At 37.9% G+C, this 19,932-nt stretch overlaps 1 protein-coding gene and 1 long non-coding RNA gene across 3 annotated transcripts in view; both read left to right on the top strand.

The window, feature by feature from the left end:
• RPRD1A (regulation of nuclear pre-mRNA domain containing 1A) overlaps positions 1–6,482 on the top strand; it is a 68,293-nt gene extending 61,811 nt beyond the window's left edge. Inside the window, exons 7-8 of one of the 2 annotated variants that reach the window (XM_015082334.3) lie at positions 2,977–3,174; positions 5,694–6,482. In XM_015082334.3, the coding sequence (XP_014937820.1) occupies positions 2,977–3,126 (150 nt within the window). In that variant the 3' untranslated portion in view covers positions 3,127–3,174; positions 5,694–6,482. Of the gene's footprint in view, positions 1–2,976 lie in introns of both variants that reach the window. The other variant, XM_015082333.3, reaches the window with a different exon arrangement.
• Positions 6,483–8,861: 2,379 nt separating this feature from the next.
• LOC128312510 (uncharacterized) lies at positions 8,862–19,892 on the top strand. The gene is made up of 3 exons (XR_008291907.1): positions 8,862–9,499; positions 18,508–18,709; positions 19,324–19,892. It is a non-coding gene; the product is annotated as an uncharacterized LOC128312510 (long non-coding RNA).
• Positions 19,893–19,932: the final 40 nt, after the last annotated feature.

The following is a 19,932-nucleotide window of genomic DNA, read 5'->3' as shown; positions in this document are numbered from 1 at the left end:
GAGGGGAGTACATTCATGGTGCTGTGAAGATTCTAATCTGAGAGAAGTACTGACGTTATTGTACCTCAGAATCAAAGTAATACACACATCCTGGTGAAAGCATTGTTGCCATATGAAACCAACCTGTGAAATCTTAGAGCCTCTTTCTAGACCACCTAGTCTAGCAATTTAAAACTTTTAGGACTATGGCCTGGTTCATGTAATCGAGTAGTTACAAGGTGAAATCCAGTTTCTTCTTCAGACTCACATCAGACAGCTTGCCACAGTTCCTTAAATCTTCTGGGTAGGAGATCCTGCCTGTGACAGTAGCAGAAAGCTTTGGGAAAGTATGGCTTCACATGCTGATGAAGGATAATAACTTTTCTCATGGGATTATTGAGAGGATTAAATGAGTTCATATTTTAATGCCTTGCATATAATGGACATTCAGTAAATGGTAGCTTTTGTTTATATTTACCAATATTTTGTTTGCAGTATATACCAAAAAAGCTGAAGGCTTTTAGTTGCCAGTATCATTTGAATGAAATCTTAGTTGAAGAACAACCTATCTGGGTGCTAGAAACTAAAAATTAGGCTGAGCAGTAATGAGCACTAACAGCACATATGACATTTCTCAAGTCTCTAGCAGAGAATGATTGCTTTTGAGCATGTTTGAACAACATCTAAATGTGTCATGCTGACCCCAGAGTGCTTTATGTATTATGTATTCAAGAGTGATTCAGCTAAGAACAGTGAGACAGATGGAGACAAGTGTTTGTCCCCATACCGGTGTGTTTTGAGGAAGAAACGTGCTAAATGTGAACGTGTGTTATGAGAGCCTACTGAGAAGTAGGCCTCTGGAATGTGAATCTTTCATATGCCACTCTGAGCTGCTGTGCTAAAACTTACTTGGTGTTCCAGTGTGTATCACTGGTGAAGGGGATGGGGAAGAAGAAAATCATACCTTGAGATTACAGATTTCTATTAAACTCTCTTTTACTCCATCTTGATCTTCATGATAAATTAGAATTGCAGGGACAGGTAGACATGGCAAGAATTGACACCTCTCTTAGGTGCCCGAAGCTATGCTTGAACTTTTCCAGCCTTCAACTTTACCTGCTTTGCCTGCCACTGTGCCCAGTCCCCCATGCTTCCAAGGTCTCTTTTCCTCCTTCCTTTAGAACAGTGGAGTTTCAGTAAGTCTAACAAATCCCTTTCCCCACATGGGCTTTTTTTTTTTTTTAATTTTTTTATGTTTATTTATTTTTGAGACAGAGAGAAACAGAGCATGAGTGGGGGAGGGACAGAGAGAGAGGGAGACACAGAATCTGAAGCAGGCTCCAGGCTCGGAGCTGTCAGCACAGAGCCTGATGTGGTGCGTGAATCCATGAACCATGAGATCATGACCTGAGCTGAAGTTAGACACTTAACCAGCTGAGCCACCCAGGTGCCCCTCGTGTGGTTATTCTTTAAAGGAGGAGGTTCAGTCATTCAAAGAAACCCCACTAGTTGATTTCATTTTAGGCAGAAAAACTAAAAAAGTGGCTCATAACTCTGTGTATTAGCATCCTTTGGGGAACTTGTGTAAAATCCATGAACTCTGGACCCACTTCTAAAAATTATCCTCATTTAATTGATATGTAGGAGGACTGAGCTTCTCCTGAAAAATTTGTTTCTTCAAGAATTTCTTAGCTGATTCTGATGTATAGAGCTGAGGAACACTAAAGAAGAGCTCTTTGTGGATCATTCTTCTTCCCAGAGTGAAAGCTTATCACTCACCTGTTCTGTCTTGTTTGTGAGATCAGCCTTGGTTAGGAGGATGTTCTAGTTTTTTCTGGAAGGAAGAATACCCATATTCTAGATTACCTCCTTCCTGTCCCACCTCTACTAGGTAATGGAGTATAGAAGGATCCTGTCTCTCCATGTGGAAGTCTGGAAACTTCCATTAAAAGGAAATATTGCCAGTAGAGACAGTGGACTGTTTCCCTCAAAACCAAACATGATCTTGATTGGTTTCCAGTTTCTGAGTCTTTAGGCCACTGTTTGCAAGGTTTCCTAACCTTTTAGGGGGCCACTGGAACTTTTAGTGGTCTGGTGAAGCTTTGGGCCCTTCTCAAGTTTAATATTTAAAAAAAAATTTGTTTTAACATTTATTCATTTTTGAGAGAGACAGAGCGTAAGTTGGGGAGGGGCAGAGAGAGAGGGAGACACAGAATCCGAAGCAGGCTTCAGGCTCTGAGCTGTCAGCAAAGAGCCCAATGCAGGGCTCAAACCCATGCACCATGAGATCATGACCTCAGCCGAAGTCGAATGCTCAACTGATTGAGCAGGTGCACCTCAAGTTCAGTATTTTAATGTAGAAAATAAATTGCTTAGCATTACAAAGGAAACAAGTTATATTAAAGTACAGTTATTGACATAATATTTGTACAATAATATATGCTTCTTTATTGACACATTAAATAACATTTAATGTTTGGTCTGAGAATTACTATAATTTCAAAGTCATGATAAATGTCAGCAGCTCAAGATAGCTTTAAAAAACTAATGTAATATCATAGCAGCTTGTTTCCATTGAAGACAAATTCACAGTTACTGATAATACTGTGATTTGTTGCTAGCATTCACAATTGAAAACAGTGCTAAATTTCAGTTTAGGTTTGTGAAAACAGGTATGTGGTTTTTCTTATCCAAGCTCAAGGACACGTGAAGATCTTACATGTTGAGGTTAACTATATTGACATGGTAATCTTCTTTTCACAGGTGTGTGACAACTGTTTAAGATGATGGTTTTTCATAATAATAGAGTTTATCTAGTAGTATATTTCCAAAGCCCTTCCTTTGATCTTAATGCTAACTTGGTAATTATCTTTTTTTTTTTTTTTTTTTTTTTTTTTAGCATTAACTGAGTGTAATACCAGATTTTATGCAGACCATTAGCTAGATAGCTCTTCTCTCAACTCCCAGAATGCTAATGAAAGTGGTTTGATGTTATAGGAATACAAGCGCAAGTTAGCCAGAGTTTCCCTGGTGCGCAAAGAACTCAGGTCCCGGATCCAGAGCCTGCCAGACTTATCCCGATTACCCAACGTGACTGGAAGCCACATGCACCTGCCCTTTGCAGGGGACATCTACAGTGAAGACTGATGACCAGTCTCTTTCCAGGGCCCACGACTTTGCAAGAGATGGAGACAGGTTAGGTGGACAGTCCTGTAGCGTTATTTTTGTATATGGTTGAGAGAATGACTAACAAAAGAAGTGACAAGTAATTTATAAAATTGTTTAAAATGTTGGTTTGTTTACTATTTTATTGGTAAGTTAACATGACTTAGTTTAAACAAAGTGATGATCTCTGTGTATTAATAAGCTCACAAATAGTGATTATTTTCAAAAGATCTTTTTGTAAATTTTTTTGATCCAGGGCCTTGTGAGAAATTCCATGTTTCTATTTCTTCTTGTATTTTCAAGTGTTTTTCTTTTTTTTCCTTCAATATCTAATCACTGTATAGTATGTAATTCCTAAGGGTGAGAACTAATCAGGAGTTGGTAGAGACTTTATTATGGTATAGTTAGGACTTGATTGTAGAAGGGACTAAATGTTCCAACTTAAACTCCACCCTTCTCCCTGACCAAAATAGCAGTTCTGTGCCTCTTAATGCCTTGATTCCTTATTCCTCAGAGGTCAGGAATTGAACACTAAACTGAGGGTCAGATCAAAGCTTAGAGAACTTTTCCACAATAGTACTGTAGGGGTTCCATTCCAGCTGCCAGTGTAGAATAAAAGGAGTATTAAATAGGGACCCCCTTGATTAAACTATTTAGAATTATTTGAGTAGGTTAATATGAAAATGCTTTGGAAATGTTGTAAAATTTGACCTTCTACCGAGACGACAACTTTGATTCTGGAACTGATTGCTATTTTCAGATCAGTCTCCTTTTAACATAATTGATCCCTTTAACATGAAGCCGTCTATGGGATTAAAAGAACCGTAAAATACTTTTATTATTCGCTTAGCCATTTAACTTTAAAAACAATAGTATTTTTAGCTCTAATATCTCAATACAATATTCCTTAAAGTTCAGTAAAATAGCCTGGAACATTTTTAATGTTTCCTTAAGGTTTTTGAATGACTGTATATTTGGAAATTAAGCAGTGCTACACTACAGGGTAGATCTGGCAAATAATATATTTGTATATTTAGAATTACCAAAACAAATGTACTTTTACCTTTTATTTCTAACCCTGTGTGTTAGAGCAGTTGCATGCTCTCCTGCTTTCTTTTTAAAATCACATTGTTAAGCTGTGGATTTGTACTCAATAATGACTTAGGATAAACATTTTTTTTTATTCATTACATATTAGACATTTTGCTTTTCCTTGTAAGCAGATTCAAATTAGATAGTCAATAAAACATCTTTTAAATCCCACAAGCCAATTATGTCTCTCTAGTCTGAATGGCTTCACTCTTTTTTTCTCAATATTAGAAATTATAGTTAAAATGAATTTCTATGTGAAGAAGGCAAATATTTATTTTCAGTAGCCAAAAGTTCTGGAAACAGTGCTTTTAACAGTTTGGCCTCTCTCCAGAACATAGACACATACTAGTAGTCCCCATCCATATATGGCTTATATTCCAAAGTCTTTTAGTCAACTTTTGGGATTCTGGGCACATTTTCTCACAGAAAGAATAGTAGTAGTTAGGTTCCCTATAAACACTACCACACAAAGGTCACCAGGGAACCTAATCCACTTAACCATGAATGTACTTAACTTGTAATGTGGTTGACAATTACTAATAGATCCTGATCAGCATTTGTAACATCACTCTAACTAAGGAAATGGTGTGCAGCAGCCAGATTCACACATTGTGGTATCTGTCTGTTTTGTGTACCTCTGTCCCTAGGTGTAGATTATATAAAAAGAAGATTCAGCATGGGGGTGGTGGGGTAACAAATGCACAATTATAAAAACCTAGTTATGCCTGTTCTAAAAGTATACCATGTAAGTTAGTTTTTCTTGTTAAAGTGAAAGCAAAAACTTGTATATTAATTTATTTTCAATGTCTTCACCTTATTTATGATCTGTTAAAGTGGTGGTTTATCCATTCAAAATATATTTTTTTCCATTTAAAACTAATTTATAAACTATGTACTCCTGGGAAGATTTGAATTATTCGAAGTTTGTTGGAATATTTTCACCATTTAAGACAGACTTCTGACTTAGATACTGATTTTAATGCCAGTATCTGTTCTAAATATTTATGATAAAAAGGCATTATTTTTTTAAAGAGCTCGATGCGATTTGTGATAAGTGATAGTACTCAACCTGAATCCTGCCCCCAGTCGCACCCTTTGACCAGTCCTCCACAAACCTTTAAGCTGTTGGTTAACTCACTAACTGTAAACACAAATGATACGGTCTGGTTTAGAAGTTGTCTTTTCAGCCTTATGTTAACATGGTAAGCCTTAGCAGTGAATGGTCTTCTTTTCTAAAAGGTAGACTTACATTTTCTCAACAAATGGGGTTAGATGGGGGTACTATAATACCACATTCTAAATCATGAGTGTTTTCTCCACTGTGCATGAACATGAGGCAAATCATGCATCTTTGAGTGCAGTTTGGCCCGGCCCCTCAAGAGAGAAGCATGTCCCCACACTTGCCGCAGGGGTACTGTGGTTTGAATGGATACCATCACTCTTTTCTCCACAAACAGTGCAGAGAGCTGTCTGGAGTGGCCATTTGAACAGATTCCCTGGAGTTCCCTCCGCTCCTTCCATCACTACAGTAAGTAAAAGAACCACATGGGGGAACCCGGGAGTCTGAGAAAAATCAGCTGTGCTCAAAGGCCACCCTCCCCCTCTAGGAAAACCAGTCCAGATGCAGCTATTTTGGTACCTCTTCTCACATGCACTCTGAATCAGGGTTTTTCTATAAGAATTCCTTCAGAATCAGCAAACGCTGGGATGACCTGGTTGTCTTGATTTGCAAAATTAAAAGAACAAAACTAGGTTGTCAGTTGTCACGGTAGATGAGCAGCTCATCTATTAAAGTGTAGTCATTGAACTGGTTCTGAGAAATCTTTAGAAAGAAAAAACTTAAAAGTACAAATTAATTGGGAAAGTTAGAATGCCCTTTCTGAATTTTACATTCTACAAATTTGTATTATATGAAATAACATAAAGCTACAAAACTGCTTTGTATTCTATTAAGAAATAGCTCCTAAAGATGTAGTCTTGTTTCATAGTTGTTGCACTATATCGAAGCTTTTTAAAGTGTAAACCCAGTTCTTCTCTGTATAGAAAGGGAGCATTGTGTTACACACTGAATTTATTTATACAGAGCATTTGTTGCCATCTGTACTTCTAGCCATCCGCACGTGAGTCTGTTCTGAGGTGGCGGTAGCACATGGGAAGATGAAGTTTCCCTGTTTACCCCTTTTTCTTTGGCTGTATCTGATGACAATATAAGATGTTCTTAATAAAGTTTTATGTTGTTTTTGAAATGTGTAGATAATTTCTGTGAATCTGATTGATTGAATGTGACGTGGGAGGGGAGAGATTAATGGACTGGGAAGGAAGCAAGGGATTGGAAGTATTCCGTGACTTTCTGGCCGAGAAACCGCTGAAGGAGTTCCCTTTTGCATGGCCTGTGCTTCCCAAACTCGAGCGAACATCAGAATCACCTGGAGGGCGGTTAAACTACAGATTGCTGGGCCCCACTCCCTGAGCTTCTGGGATAAGGCCTGCTGGTTTATATTTTTAACAATTTGATGCTGATGCCACTGAGTTTAGGGACCACACGTTTTGACAACCAGTACTCGAGACCAACTTTGAAGTCCATGACTTACTTCACAATTTGTAATTCCAGGTAATGCGATAATAAAGTAAGGGTTTTACAGCTCATCCTATAGTAAGTTCCTTATGGGGAGAGAACAAGATCACCTCCTCTACTGCCCAGTAATGCTGAAGTGGTTTGGAGTGAACGGATTCATTTGGTACTTTGAACTTCCGGAGCACAGGTCTTCACCACATATTGCATTTAAAGCAGATTGGGATATGCTAAAAATCTGTGGGAATCTCTAGGGCAGCATTTGCCAAACTTCCGTGATAAGACTCACTTGGGACATTTTCATAAAGGGCACATATCTACTAAGTCAGATTTTTCTGTGATTCTTAGCGTCTAGAAAGTTTGGGAAATGTTGTCCTCTGACCACTGTCCCTGGTTCTCCATTCCTAGAAGGCCCTCTGGTCACTTTATCTGAATCTAGGTGCTTCCCATCCCCACTCCAGTTTTCCACCTTTGCAGTGGGACGTTTTAGACAGTGGAACCTATATCCAAAGATGCTGGTTCAGAAGTCTGCATTTTAAGCAAGGTACCCAGGTGATTTTGATTGATGCGTGTCATTCGTAGATTGCACTTTGAGAAACAACGCCCTTTGAAGCAAATGGTAGTCTATGATCTATTATAATGTTCGTTCACATGTATGGTACTTAATATGCATCCGGAACTACTGTAAGCACTTCGTATGTCCTTTACTCTGATTATTCATTCCACTTCTACAAATGAGGAAACTAAGACACTGTCAATTCTGTGTGCCCCTGAACAGGTCAAATGGTGAAGCTGGGACTCACATCCAGCTCCCAGATTGGCTCTGAGCCCTGTGTTTTATTTATTTATTATTATTTTTTTTAATGTTTATTTATTTTTGACAGAGGGGGGGCAGAGCATGAGGGGGGAGGGGCAGAGAGAGAGGGAGACCCAGAATCCGAAGCAGGCTCCAGGCTCTGAGCTATCAGCGCAGAGCCTGATGCGGGGCTCAAACTCACGAGTTGTGAGATCATGACCTGAGCTGAAGTCTGTTGCTCAACCAACTGAGCCACCCCGGCGCCCCAGTGAGCCTGTGCTTCTTAACCGCAACATGATGATGCCTGAAACACTGATAGGTTGTGTAGCAGCTCCATGATCACCAAATCCATGTTTTGCATAACGTGTCAAGCTGTAGTGAAATTATGACATTATGCAAGTTAAAAACCAACATCTTAGTTAAAAGCACTACTGGAGTGGGCTTGTAAAAAGATGGTAAATCCAGGGAGTTTTTTTGTTTTGTTTTTTATGGAGGTAAAAAACACATAACAAAAAATTTACCAGTTTTAAGTGTACTTTGCATTAAGTACATTGATGATTAACACTGTTGTGCAGCCATCACCACCATTAATCTTTAGAACTTTTTCGTCTTCTCCAAGTGAAACTCTGCCCATTAAACAATAACTCCCTATCCCTCCAGCCCCTGGCAACCACTGTTCTATTTTCTGTCTCTGTGAATTTGACTTCTCTGGGTACCTCATATATGTGGAATTAAAAATATTTGACCTTTTGTGACCGGCGTATTTCACTCAGCATTGTGTCCTCTAGGTTCATCCATGTAGCCCGTGTCAGAATTAAATTCCTTCCTTTATAAGGCTGAATAGTATTCCATTATATGAATGTGCCACATTATGTATATCAATTTGTCTGTCAACGGACACTTGGATTGCTTCCACATTTTGACTATTGTGAACAATACTGCTAATGAACATGGGTGTACAAATACCTGTGCAAGTTCCTGCTTTGATTTCCATTTGTTGTTTTTTTTTCCATTTGTTGTTTTCAGAGGAGTTACTTATATTCACATCAACAAAGTGGAGTTAGAATGAACTATTGATAAGGGTATTCTAGATAATATTTAATGAATACCTACTGGCATGGTGTCTAATCTTTCGAGATACAGAGAGATTATTCAACTACATGTCTGCTCTCAAAGTTTACAACCTAGTGGGAATGAAATACAGTGACAACTTAAGCCTGCTACGGATTCTGGGTCTCCTTCTCTGCCCCTCCCCCACTCTCTCTCTCAAAATAAATATTTTTAAAATCCAATTCTGTACTTTATCATGATGCATGGAATTCAAATGTGAAAGGTAGGCTCCAGGCTCTGAGCTGTCAGCACAGAGCCTGATGCGACACTCAAACCCACAAACTGAGATCATGACCTGAGCTGAAGTCGGATACTTAACCAACTGAGCCTCCCAGGAGCTCCTAAAACTGAAATTTTGAAGTTAAGTGAAATTGTTAGAGTCATTAGCTTATTCTGATATCCTAGAAAAATTCAGTACAAGTGAAGTTTTTCGTCCTATTCAGGAAAGAAATTTTGATTTTACTTATGGAAACACAAGTTTAATGAGAGATTTTAAGAGGTTTAAATTGTGCATTAATACATTAGTATTTATTGTCTCCTTTTCCCAGCTCTTGCTTTTAAGTTATAAAATCTTGTAGTACTTTTAGGAGATCAAGTTAATAGCAGAGTGCTACTGATGCTGTTGGAACTCTTCTTAAGATCTCTTTGTATGATTCAGTTATAATTCCCCTCAGGTGGGAATTGGTTCCGCAGTTACAGACTGCAGCTGGAATGTGCCTAATGGAGGGAAATTAAACTGTTTCATGCTGCTTTTTGAGCTGATGTGGAGCAGTGCAAGAACTCAGGTGAGGTTCATGCCTACTTCCTTTTCCTATCCAGCTCCTAGCTCCTAACGCTAGATACTCTAGCCTGAGGCAAATGTCATTATTTGTGCTTAACATTCTCCCTGTTTGAATTGCTAGTCTCTCCTCCTCTTGGCAAGCTTGATGAAGAAATACCTACTTCCTTGATCTTTGGTTTGTTGCTTTTATATCCGTTGATGGACAGAACGGTTACAATTGTGAAATTTTGTGTCAACAGCACAAAGCTCTTTTTCCAGTTGGGCATAATTTTCCTCACCAGGAACCAATAAAAAGCTAACTGCCAAGGATTGAGTTTATTGACTAATTGACTAAAGTGGAATTTTTTCTTAGCAGTTGCAACATGGCAGAGAGGAGGGTTTTTTTTAAAGGCTAAATATCTCTTTTAAAGCAGGTGACTTGAAAATAATATTAAACAGAAAACCTATCTTCTTATGTTTTTTTTTTTTTTTTAATTTTTTTGGGGAGAGAGAAAGGGGATCCCAAGCTGTCAGTGCAGAGACCAACATGGGGCTCGAGCTCAGAACCGTGAGAATCTGACCTGAGCCGAAGTCAAGAGTTGGATGCTTAACCGACTGAGCCACCCAGGAGCCCCCTTTTTTATACATAATTTTTTCGAGCGGAGAACCTATCTTTTTAAATATAAAGTGTTTTCAGTGTGAATTTTTTAAGAGCTCTATATTATTTAAATTAGTCTAAAAATCCTTGTAGTTCTATAATGAAACAACTAGTTAAAATAACCTAGGGCAGTAAGTATGGGATTTTATTTTCAGATGTTACTTAGTCATAGTAATATTTGAAATACAATATTCACTAGATATATTTCTGGCAGCTTAATTACCTTTGAATACTTTAATGAGATTAGATACAGTAAGGAGGTTTATTAAGTGCTTGTTTGCTGTCATTTTACAAATTCTGAATAGTTATTTTTATTATAAAAATTAGCACCAGTCTTAAGCGTCATGTGGTTAAAATATTCCTGTTCCATTTTTAGTTCCGAACTTTGATTTGGTTTCTATTTTTGTTACATTATTCAGTGCATCATATGGATGTGACAGCATTCGGTAGGCACGTTAAAACCTCTTTCCTAAAAATCTCATTTGTTACTAAAATAGTGTTAAGGATGTACAGACTTGTTTCATTGTATGCCACTTAATGAAATGGTCATTTGTATTTTATGTTCTCTAAGAATGCTTCTGCACAATGTACTTTTGTTTTCTAGAGGAAAAAACTAAAACCTGATTTCAGCAATTGTTCTCAGAGGTCATCAGATTAAAAAAATAAGTAGTCTCACTTTCTAGAAAGACATACCATCTAAAGTACTCAGTAGAAGCCAACAAAATAGTTGTAAACTCAAAGTTGTATCATTTTCAGTTCTTTTTATCAAAGAACACTGCAAGTGTTCATTGTGCCCGAACCCATGCCACGTTTTCTTTAGAGCAGGGGTGACAGTCTGTATGTCCTACATGCCCTTTTCCCCATAAGTTTCTTCCTCTTGCTTATGGCATATATTTCTAATTTATGAAGCCCCATCAAAATCAGAGCTTCATGTAGCCATCACCTGGTTTTTTTAGTTTGTTTAATTTTTTAATTTACATCCAAGTTAGTTAGCATAGCATATAGTGCAACAATGATTTCAGGAGTAGATTCCTTAATGCCCCTTACCCATTTAGCGCATCCCACAACCCCTCCAGTAACCCTCTGTTTGTTCTTCATATTTAAGAGTCTCTTATGTTTTGTGCCCCTCCCTGTTTTCATTTTTATTTTTTGCTTCCCTTCCCTTATGTTCATCTGTTCTGTGTCTTAAAGTCCTCATATTAGTGAAGTCATATGATATCTGTCTTTTCTCTGAGTAATTTCGCTTGGCATAATACCCTCTAGTTCTAGCCACGTAGTTGCAAATGGCAAGATTTCATTCTTTTTGATTGCCGAGTAATACTCCATTGTATGTATATACTACCTCTTCTTTATCCATTCATCCATCTGGACATTTGGGCTCTTTCCATAGTTTGGCTATTGTTGATAGTGCTGCTATAAACATTGGGGTGCATGTGTCCCTTCGAAACAGTATACTTGTATCCCTTGGATAAATACCTAGTAGTGCAATTGCTGGGTCATAGGTTAGTTCTATTTTTAATTTTTTGAAGAACCTCTTCCAGAGTGGCTGCACCAATTTGCATTCCCACCAGCAGTGTAAAAATGTTGCCATTTCTTCACATGCTCACCAACATCTGTTGTTGCCTGAGTTGTTAATGTTAGCCATTCTGACAGGTGTAAGGTGGTATCTCATTGTGGTTTTGATTTGTATTTCCCTGATTATGAATGGTGTTGAGCATCTTTTCATGTGTTGGTTGGCCATCTGAATGTCTTCTTTGGAGAAGTGTCTATTCATGTCTTTTGCCCATTTCTTCACTGGATTATTTGTTGTTTAGGTGTTGAGTTTGATAAGTTCTTTATAGATTTTGGATGCTAACCCTTTAACTGATACGTCGTTTGCAAATATCTTCTCCCCATTCTGTGGGTTGCCTTTTAGTTTTGCTGATTGTTTCCTTTGCTCTGCAGAAGCTTTTTGTTTTGATGAGGTCCCAGTAGTTCATTTTTGCTTTTGTTTCCCTTGCCTCTGGAGACGTGTTGGGTAAGAAGTTGCTGCAGCCAAGATCACAGAGGTTTTTGCCTGCTTTCTCCTCGAGGATTTTGATGGCGTCCTGTCTTACATTGAGGTCTTTCATCCATTTTGAGTTTATTTTTGTGTATGGTGTAAGAAAGTGGTCCAGGCTCATTCTTCTGCATGTCACTGTCCGGTTTTTCCAGCACCACTTGCTGAAGAGACTGTCTTTATTCCACTGGATATTCTTTCCTGCTTTGTCAAAGATTAGTTGGCCATACGTTTGTGGGTCCATTTTTGGGTTCTCTATTCTGTTCCATTGATCTGAGTGTCTGTTCTTGTGCCAGTACCATACTGTCTTGATGATTACAGCTTTGTAATACAGTTTGTAGTCTGGGATTGTGATGCCTCCTGCTTTGGTTTTCTTTTTCAAGATTGGTTTGGCTATTTGGGGTCTTTTCTGGTCCCATACAAATGTTAGGATTATTTGTTCTAGCTCTGTGAAGAATGCTGGTGTTATTTTGCTAGGTATTGCATTGAATATGTAGATTGCTTTGGGTAGTATCAACATTTTAACAATATTTGTTCTTCCTATCCAGGAGCATGGAATCTTTTTCCATTTTTTTGTGTCTTCTTCAATTTCTTTCATATGCTTTCTATAGTTTTCAGTGTATAGGTTTTTCACCTCTTTGGTTAGATTTATTCCTAGGTATTTTATAAGTTTTGGTGCAATTGTAAATGGGATCGATTCCTTGATTTCTCTTTCTGTTGCTTCATTGTTGGTGAATAGGAATGCAGCCAATTTCTGTGCATTGATTTTATATCCTGCAACTTTGCTGAATTCATGAATCAGTTCTAGCAGTTTTTGGGTGGAATCTTTTGGGTTTTCCATATAGAGTATCATGTCATCTGCAAAGAGTGAAAGTTTGACCTCCTCCTGGCCAATTTGGATGCCTTTTATTTCTTTGTGTTGTCTGATTGCAGAGGCTAAGACTTCCAATACTATGTTGAATAACAGTGGCGAGAGTGGACATCCCTGTCTTGTTCCTGACCTTAGGGGGAAATCTCTCAGTTTTCCCCAGGATGATATTAGCGTTGGGTCTTTCATATATGGCTTTTATGATCTCGAGGTATGATTGTTCTATCCCTACTTTCTTGAGGGTTTTTATCAAGAAAGGATGCTGTATTTTGTCAAATGCTTTCTTTGCATCTATTGAGAGGATCGTATGGTTCTTGTCCTTTCTTTTATTGATGTGATGAATCACATTGATTGTTTTGCGGATATTGAACTAGCCCTGCATTCCAGGTATAAATCCCACTTGGTCGTGGTGAATAATTTTTTTAATGTGCTGTTTGATCCAGTTGGCTAATATCTTGTTGAGGGTTTTTGCATCCATGTTCATGAGGGAAATTGGTCTATAGTTCTCCTTTTTAGTGGGGTCTTTGTCTGGTTTTGGAATCAAGGTAATGCTGGCTTCATAGAAAGAGTTTGGAAGTTTTCCTTCCATTTCTATTTTTTGGAACAGCTTCAAGAGAATAGGTGTTAACTCTTCCTTAAATGTTGGGTAGAATTCCCCTGGAAAGCCAACTGATCCTGGACTCTTGCTTTTTGGGAGATTTTTGATTACTAATTCTACTTCTTTACTGATTATGGGTCTGTTCAAATTTTCTATTTCTTCCTGTTTCAGTTTTGGTAGTGTGTATGTTTCTAGGAATTTGTCCATTTCTTCCAGATTGCCCATTTTATTGGCATATAATTGCTCATAATATTCTCTTATTATTGTATTTATTTCTGCTGTGTTGGTTGTGATCTCTCCTCTTTCATTCTTGATTTTATTTATTTGGGTCCTTTCCTTTTTCTTTGTGATCAAACTGGCTAGTGGTGTATCAATTTTGTTAATTCTTTCAAAGAACCAGCTTCTGGTTTCATTGATCTGTTCTGGTTTTTATTTTTGGTTTTGATAGCATTAATTTCTGCTCTAATCTTTATTATTTTCTGTCTTCTGCAGGTTTTGGATTTTATTGACTGTTCTTTTTCCAGCTCTTTAAGGTGTAAGGTTAGGTTGTGTTATCTGAGACCTTTCTTCCTTCTTTAGGAAGGCCGGGATTGCTGCATACTTTTGTCTTATGACTGCCTTTGCTGCATTCCAGAAGTTTTGGGCTGTGGTTTTATCATTATCATTGACTTCCATGTACTTCCATGTACTATAGCCATCACCTATTGACTGGAGCTGGAATGGGAATTGAAATGTATTTCTTTGCTGTCTAGGTGAAAATTTTGATGAGTTCTTCAGTTTCGAGAATGGTGCCAACTGAACTATAGTAACCAGTGAGAGGTATATGTTCTCAGAGTTGTAGTTTCCCAAGAATACCTAGTCCATAACTTCCTCAGCTTTTCAAGATTTTATGGACCTACGTTGCCAGAAGCCCAATTAATATATCTAAATAAACACCCCTTTTCCATTTAATAAAGCAAATGTAGTTTCTGTGGTTTTTGAATGAATGTGTTATGTTGAGCCTTTAACTTGTGGCAAATACAATACCAGAAGCTGAGAGAATTGAAACAGAGAAAGATACCGTGTTGCCTTTATAGAACTCAGAATCTAATGTGGGAGACCCACACCGACTATATTAAAATATCATAAGTTCTACACGATGGTGTGAAAAAATGTTACAGAAAAGGTGAATGGCATTTGAACTCATCTCTGAAAGTTGCTTAACTGACCATGGGTTGAAAACATAATTAAAAGATTTTTTATTTATTCTTATTTAAAACATTTTTTAAAATTTATTTGAGAGAGAGAGAGACAGCACAAATGGGGGAGTGGCAGAGAGAGGGAGAGAGAGAGAATCCCAAGCAGGCTCTGCACTGTCAGTGCAGAGCCCGATGAAGGGCTTGAACTTAACTAACCATGAGATCATGGCCCGAGCTAAAATCTAGAGTCAGATGCTTAACCAACTGAGCTACCCGGGCACCCCTATTTTTATTTTTTTGAATGTGTTCTTTACCTGGTGTCTCAACAATACTCATGAATTAAGTGAAAAACTAAATGAGATAGTATATATAAACAAACATAAACATAGATTTTTGCTCCATGGAAATCTGAAGGCATTAACTTTTACTCATGTTGAATAAAATGGCTAAGTTTAGAGTAGGTCTACTGGATAGAAGACTAAGGTTTTAAAGAACAATGAATGTAGTTGCCTGATTTCAAGCATGTGTTGCTTCGGTCAAACAACACAAGCTGTCTTTAAAATTGTTCCCTGTGCCCCCAACCCCCACGCCCCAAGCCACAGCTGTGTATTTATTTTTCTCTTCTCTATGGCTAAAAAGGCAATACAGTTTTTTATTCTGTCCATGTAGTACGAAATGCTGTGATGGCTAGAACATGACTCCATTATCTGAAATCAATTGCAATAATTGTAATAGTATGGACCAGTAAAGACCCTCACAGGAAAAAATGAAATGATGGGCAATCCAACTTCTTTCACTATATTGTTGCCATGGCTGGGATTGATTGTATTTGACAAAGGGACAGTGGGACAGACTGTCTTAGACCAAGGACCGTGCCACTTTCTCTTGTTGCTAAAATTAGTAGATATACTCTTGGGTGAATGCAACATCTAACTTTGTCTAACCACATCATTTGAGGAATGCCGTTTGTGACTGTGTAAAGCATCTGAAGCAACAGCCAGAACTATGTAGTAGCTGAAGCAAAATACTTGAATTCTAGAGGGGCATCTTTCACCCAGCTTTGGCTGTGTCTCTCAGACCTGGACCTTTATTATAAAGACCTGAGTGATGGTTCTGTTTATGGTTTTAACTTAAGGACTGGCTAGTTTAACCTAAGGACTGAGAATGTATCCTCCTGCTTTTATTAAAGTTAATAACTCTTCTGTGAGCCTAAAGCACTCACATGTTAATTGAGGTTATCAAATTCCCCCAGGTAAAAAACTAAGACTACGAGTATTTTTCTCTCATGCACTTAAGTACTATAGTTTTTAGGGAAATGCTTAAGAGAGAATATTAGCATTTTTGATGCACATATATTAAGGCTGGTTAGAAAGTTCCTAAATTCTTTAAAATAGAATTGAAATGCCAGCAATATTTTAGACAAACCATTCTGTCTAATGAGGACTTTTATCCTAGACAAGATAGTACGTCTTAGAGGTATAGTTGAAGCTCGGGGAATAGTGAAAGTCCTTACTGAATTGATATGAGGAAACAACACAGCACTTAACAGAAATCTTAGCAGAGGAGTACGCTCCCTGCAAAATCCCTAAGTCCAAATGAGAGTTTTAAACAGTTTAAGCAGGGGCGCCTGGGTGGCTCAGTTGGTTGAGCATCCGACTTCAGCTCAGGTCATGATCTCACGATTCGTGAGTTCAAGCCCCATCGGAGCCTAGAGCCTGCTTCGGATTCTGTGTCTCCCTCTCTCTCTGCCCCTCCCCCACTCATATTCTGTCTCTCTCTCTCTCTCAAAAATAAGTAATCATTAAAAAGTTTTAAAAAAATTAAAAAAATTAAACAGTTTAAGCAGTTTAAACAGAATCTTGAAGGCAGCCACCCAACTATTCCTTTATATTCCAGGTGTCTAAAAGGTATTTGATCAATGCAAAGGCAGAAGTTTGAGTATGTATTTAAAATTCAGAAACATTGCTTGTATTGACTTGGGAATTCAACATAAAACTACTTTTAAAAAGATAAAAACTGTCACTAGTAAGTAAATAAAATAGGTATGCTTTTGCTACAAAGTTAAAAAGTTACAAGAAAATTTTAGACCTAACTTAAAAAACTTCTATTTGTCTCTTTTTATTAGTCACATACAATCATATTTAAATACCAGGTATCCTGCTTGGTGTTTCCTTGAGGGTCTATGAAAAAAAGTAGCTGGTAGTATAGCTAGCTAATCCTAACAGGCAGAATTATTATTTAGATCTATACGCTGTAAATGTAATTCCAAGATACTGAAGTAAAATCCCAAAACATAGATACTTAACACCACTATCTAACCTTTACATGAGTTTTGTGTGATCTTTTTCTTCAGTTCAGAATGAAATGATGAAACAACCAATCTCAAATTAGTATGATTTCCTGGGTTTTTTTTTGGGGGGGGGGGTGGTTAAAAAATTATTTAAAGTTAAGAGGTGCATGAAAGAAAACTGAAAAACACAAGAAATAAAGAACAAAGTCATCCATAATCACAGTTTGACTTCTAGGTCCCATGTGTGTATCTACACAACTAAACATTTTCATGTAATTAAGATTGTACAGTTATGTGTCATGCTTTTTCACACACCATGAATATTTACCATTTCAAAGTCCCCAAACCATGAGTATATTGATAACCAAGAACACACTACAGCAACTCCATCTGAAAGAAAAAAAAATGTAATCCTGCTTTTCTTGGTGACAAAAAATAAAGGACAAAAATGGCAACAGTCCTCTAGATAAAGATACTGGCAGAGTTATAATTAAAATACTGCATTCCTGGGGCACCTGGGTGGCTCAGTCGGTTGAACAGTCAACTTGGGCTCACGTCATGATCTTGTGGTTTGTGAGCTCGAGCCCCGCGTTGGGCTCTGTGCTGACAGCTCAGAGCCTGGAGCCTGCTTTGGATTCTGTGTGTCTCTCTCCCTCTCCCCCATTCACACTCTCTCTCTCTTTCACTCTGTAAGTACCACATTCTCTTAATGTTCAGTTAAAACTGAGACATAAAGGAACAGTACATAAAGTATAATACTTCTAAAAGAATTCATTATCCAATCTATACTATTCAAGTATTAGCAAGGAGGTATGTTTCCACTGAATTGTTTGTTTTTTAGAGAGAGCATGAGTGGGGGAGGGGCAAAGAGAGAGGGAGAGGATCTTAAGCAGGCTCCCCTCCCAGCACAGAGCTCTACAAGAGGCTTGATCTCACAACCCTGAAATCATGATTTCACCTGAGTCGAAATCAAGAGTTGGATGCTTACCCAACTGAGCCACTCAGGAATCCCTGAAGATTGTATATTTTTCAAAGTTAAGGATTTAAAGACATACTTTAAATATTGTAAATTGTATGTATGTTTGATGCATATGTGTGTATGTAATTGCATTTTAAAGTTAGTAAGGAAATGTTCTCTAAAAAGCTAATTGGTCAGGAAAGATAAATTTAAAATATTTCATATCAAAACAAGGGTAAAAGGGCTTAACATATTGAATTGAATGTATTAAAAACTGTATACTTTAAACTTTTGTCTGTTAACTTTAATGACAATTGATCATGGTACCCAGGTTTAAAACTAACATTTTGGGATGCCCAGTTTCTAAAAGAATTTGTTAATTCCAAAAGTGTTGCTACAGTTTCTGTCCTTGAGAAAAGTAAAAGATGATTTGGAATTATTCCAGAGAAACTTGTGTATAAAAATCTTGTGCTTCCAACTATGCATTGAGCCACTCCAGGAGGATACAACTGCTGTGGCAAGGACCCTTAGACAGAACTTTGGAGACTGAACCACTGGATTTTCTGCATTTCTTGAGGTGAATTCACAGATCAGACTTCCCTCAATCTCCACTACTTACATGCCACCTCAAGGAACCAAGTGCCAAAGTAAGTTTCCACTTGTTAGAACACTGAACTGCTTTGAACTGAATGTGAATTTCAACAATTAGACGAAGAAATACTTGACAGGTGTTGATATTGTCCAAGAAAAAAATTATTCTAACACTTGTTAAAAGGGTAAGAAAGACTTTTCTTCAGGACTTTTGTATTATGTATCAAGATTATCCCCATGGGAGACCTATGGGGCTCAACTCTGAAGATGTCAAAGACAGCTTGGGATTTATAGCAAAGGAACAGACCGAGGGGGTTAATGGGTAGAAAATCAGTAAAGGGAGACATCAAGGGTAATGGGATTCTCGTCAAAAGCAGGCCACGATGATCCGATAAAAAGGGTGGGGGAATTCTTGCTTAAACGGGGCTAGACAGGTGGAAGAGCCCAAGGAAGATGCCTCGTCAAACCTGGGGCTCTGAGAAGCCTGTGTAATGTTTGGTCAAGAAGAGAGTGTTCATCAATATAATCGCAATGATTTTTTTACAAATACCTCAAAACAGTTTGCCTACATCAGTGAGATGCATTCCAAGGACAACCACCTTAGGATAATGCTAGACCTTATTATTCTTCTATTATGTTTTTAATTGATGTTGATGTTCATATCTTATAGATTTGGGGGAGTCCATTACGATAACAGCACAAATTGCTTGAACACTTTCCATATGCCACTCTTCTGTGTGTTTTTCATGTACGATCGCATTGGGTCTTCACAGCATCCTCATCAGGTAAAGTACTATTATTAGTGTCGCTTTACATATAAAGAAACAAACTCTCAGAAATTAAGAGTGCCAAAGATTGCACCGTTAATTAAATGGCACTGCCTACTGCAAAGACTACAGTCTTGACCAGCAGGCTGTACTGCCTCCCAAACAAGTAATTCTTGGTCAGAATTAAGAATTATAATTAAAGGAATAATTTTATGGTTTATAAGATACTATCATTTGGTTGAAGGGCTAAAACATGTAACTAAGCATTTGGTGATGATGTCAGAGGTAAATTTTAAAGATGAGAACTCAGGGGCACCTGGGTGGCTCAGTTGGTTAAGCATCCGACATTGGCTCAGGTCATGATCTCACCATTCATGGGTTCGAGCCCCGTGTTGGGCTTTGTGCTAACAGCTCAGAGCCTGGAGCCTGCTTTGGATTCTGTGTTTCCCTCTCAGTCTGCCCCTCCTCTGCTCATGCTGTCTCTCTCTCTCAAAAATAAGTAAACGTTGAAA

This window comes from Acinonyx jubatus, chromosome D3 (genome assembly GCF_027475565.1).
Source record: "Acinonyx jubatus isolate Ajub_Pintada_27869175 chromosome D3, VMU_Ajub_asm_v1.0, whole genome shotgun sequence".
Taxonomy (NCBI): Eukaryota; Metazoa; Chordata; class Mammalia; order Carnivora; family Felidae; genus Acinonyx; species Acinonyx jubatus.
This window is presented reverse-complemented; position numbering and strand designations above follow the sequence as displayed.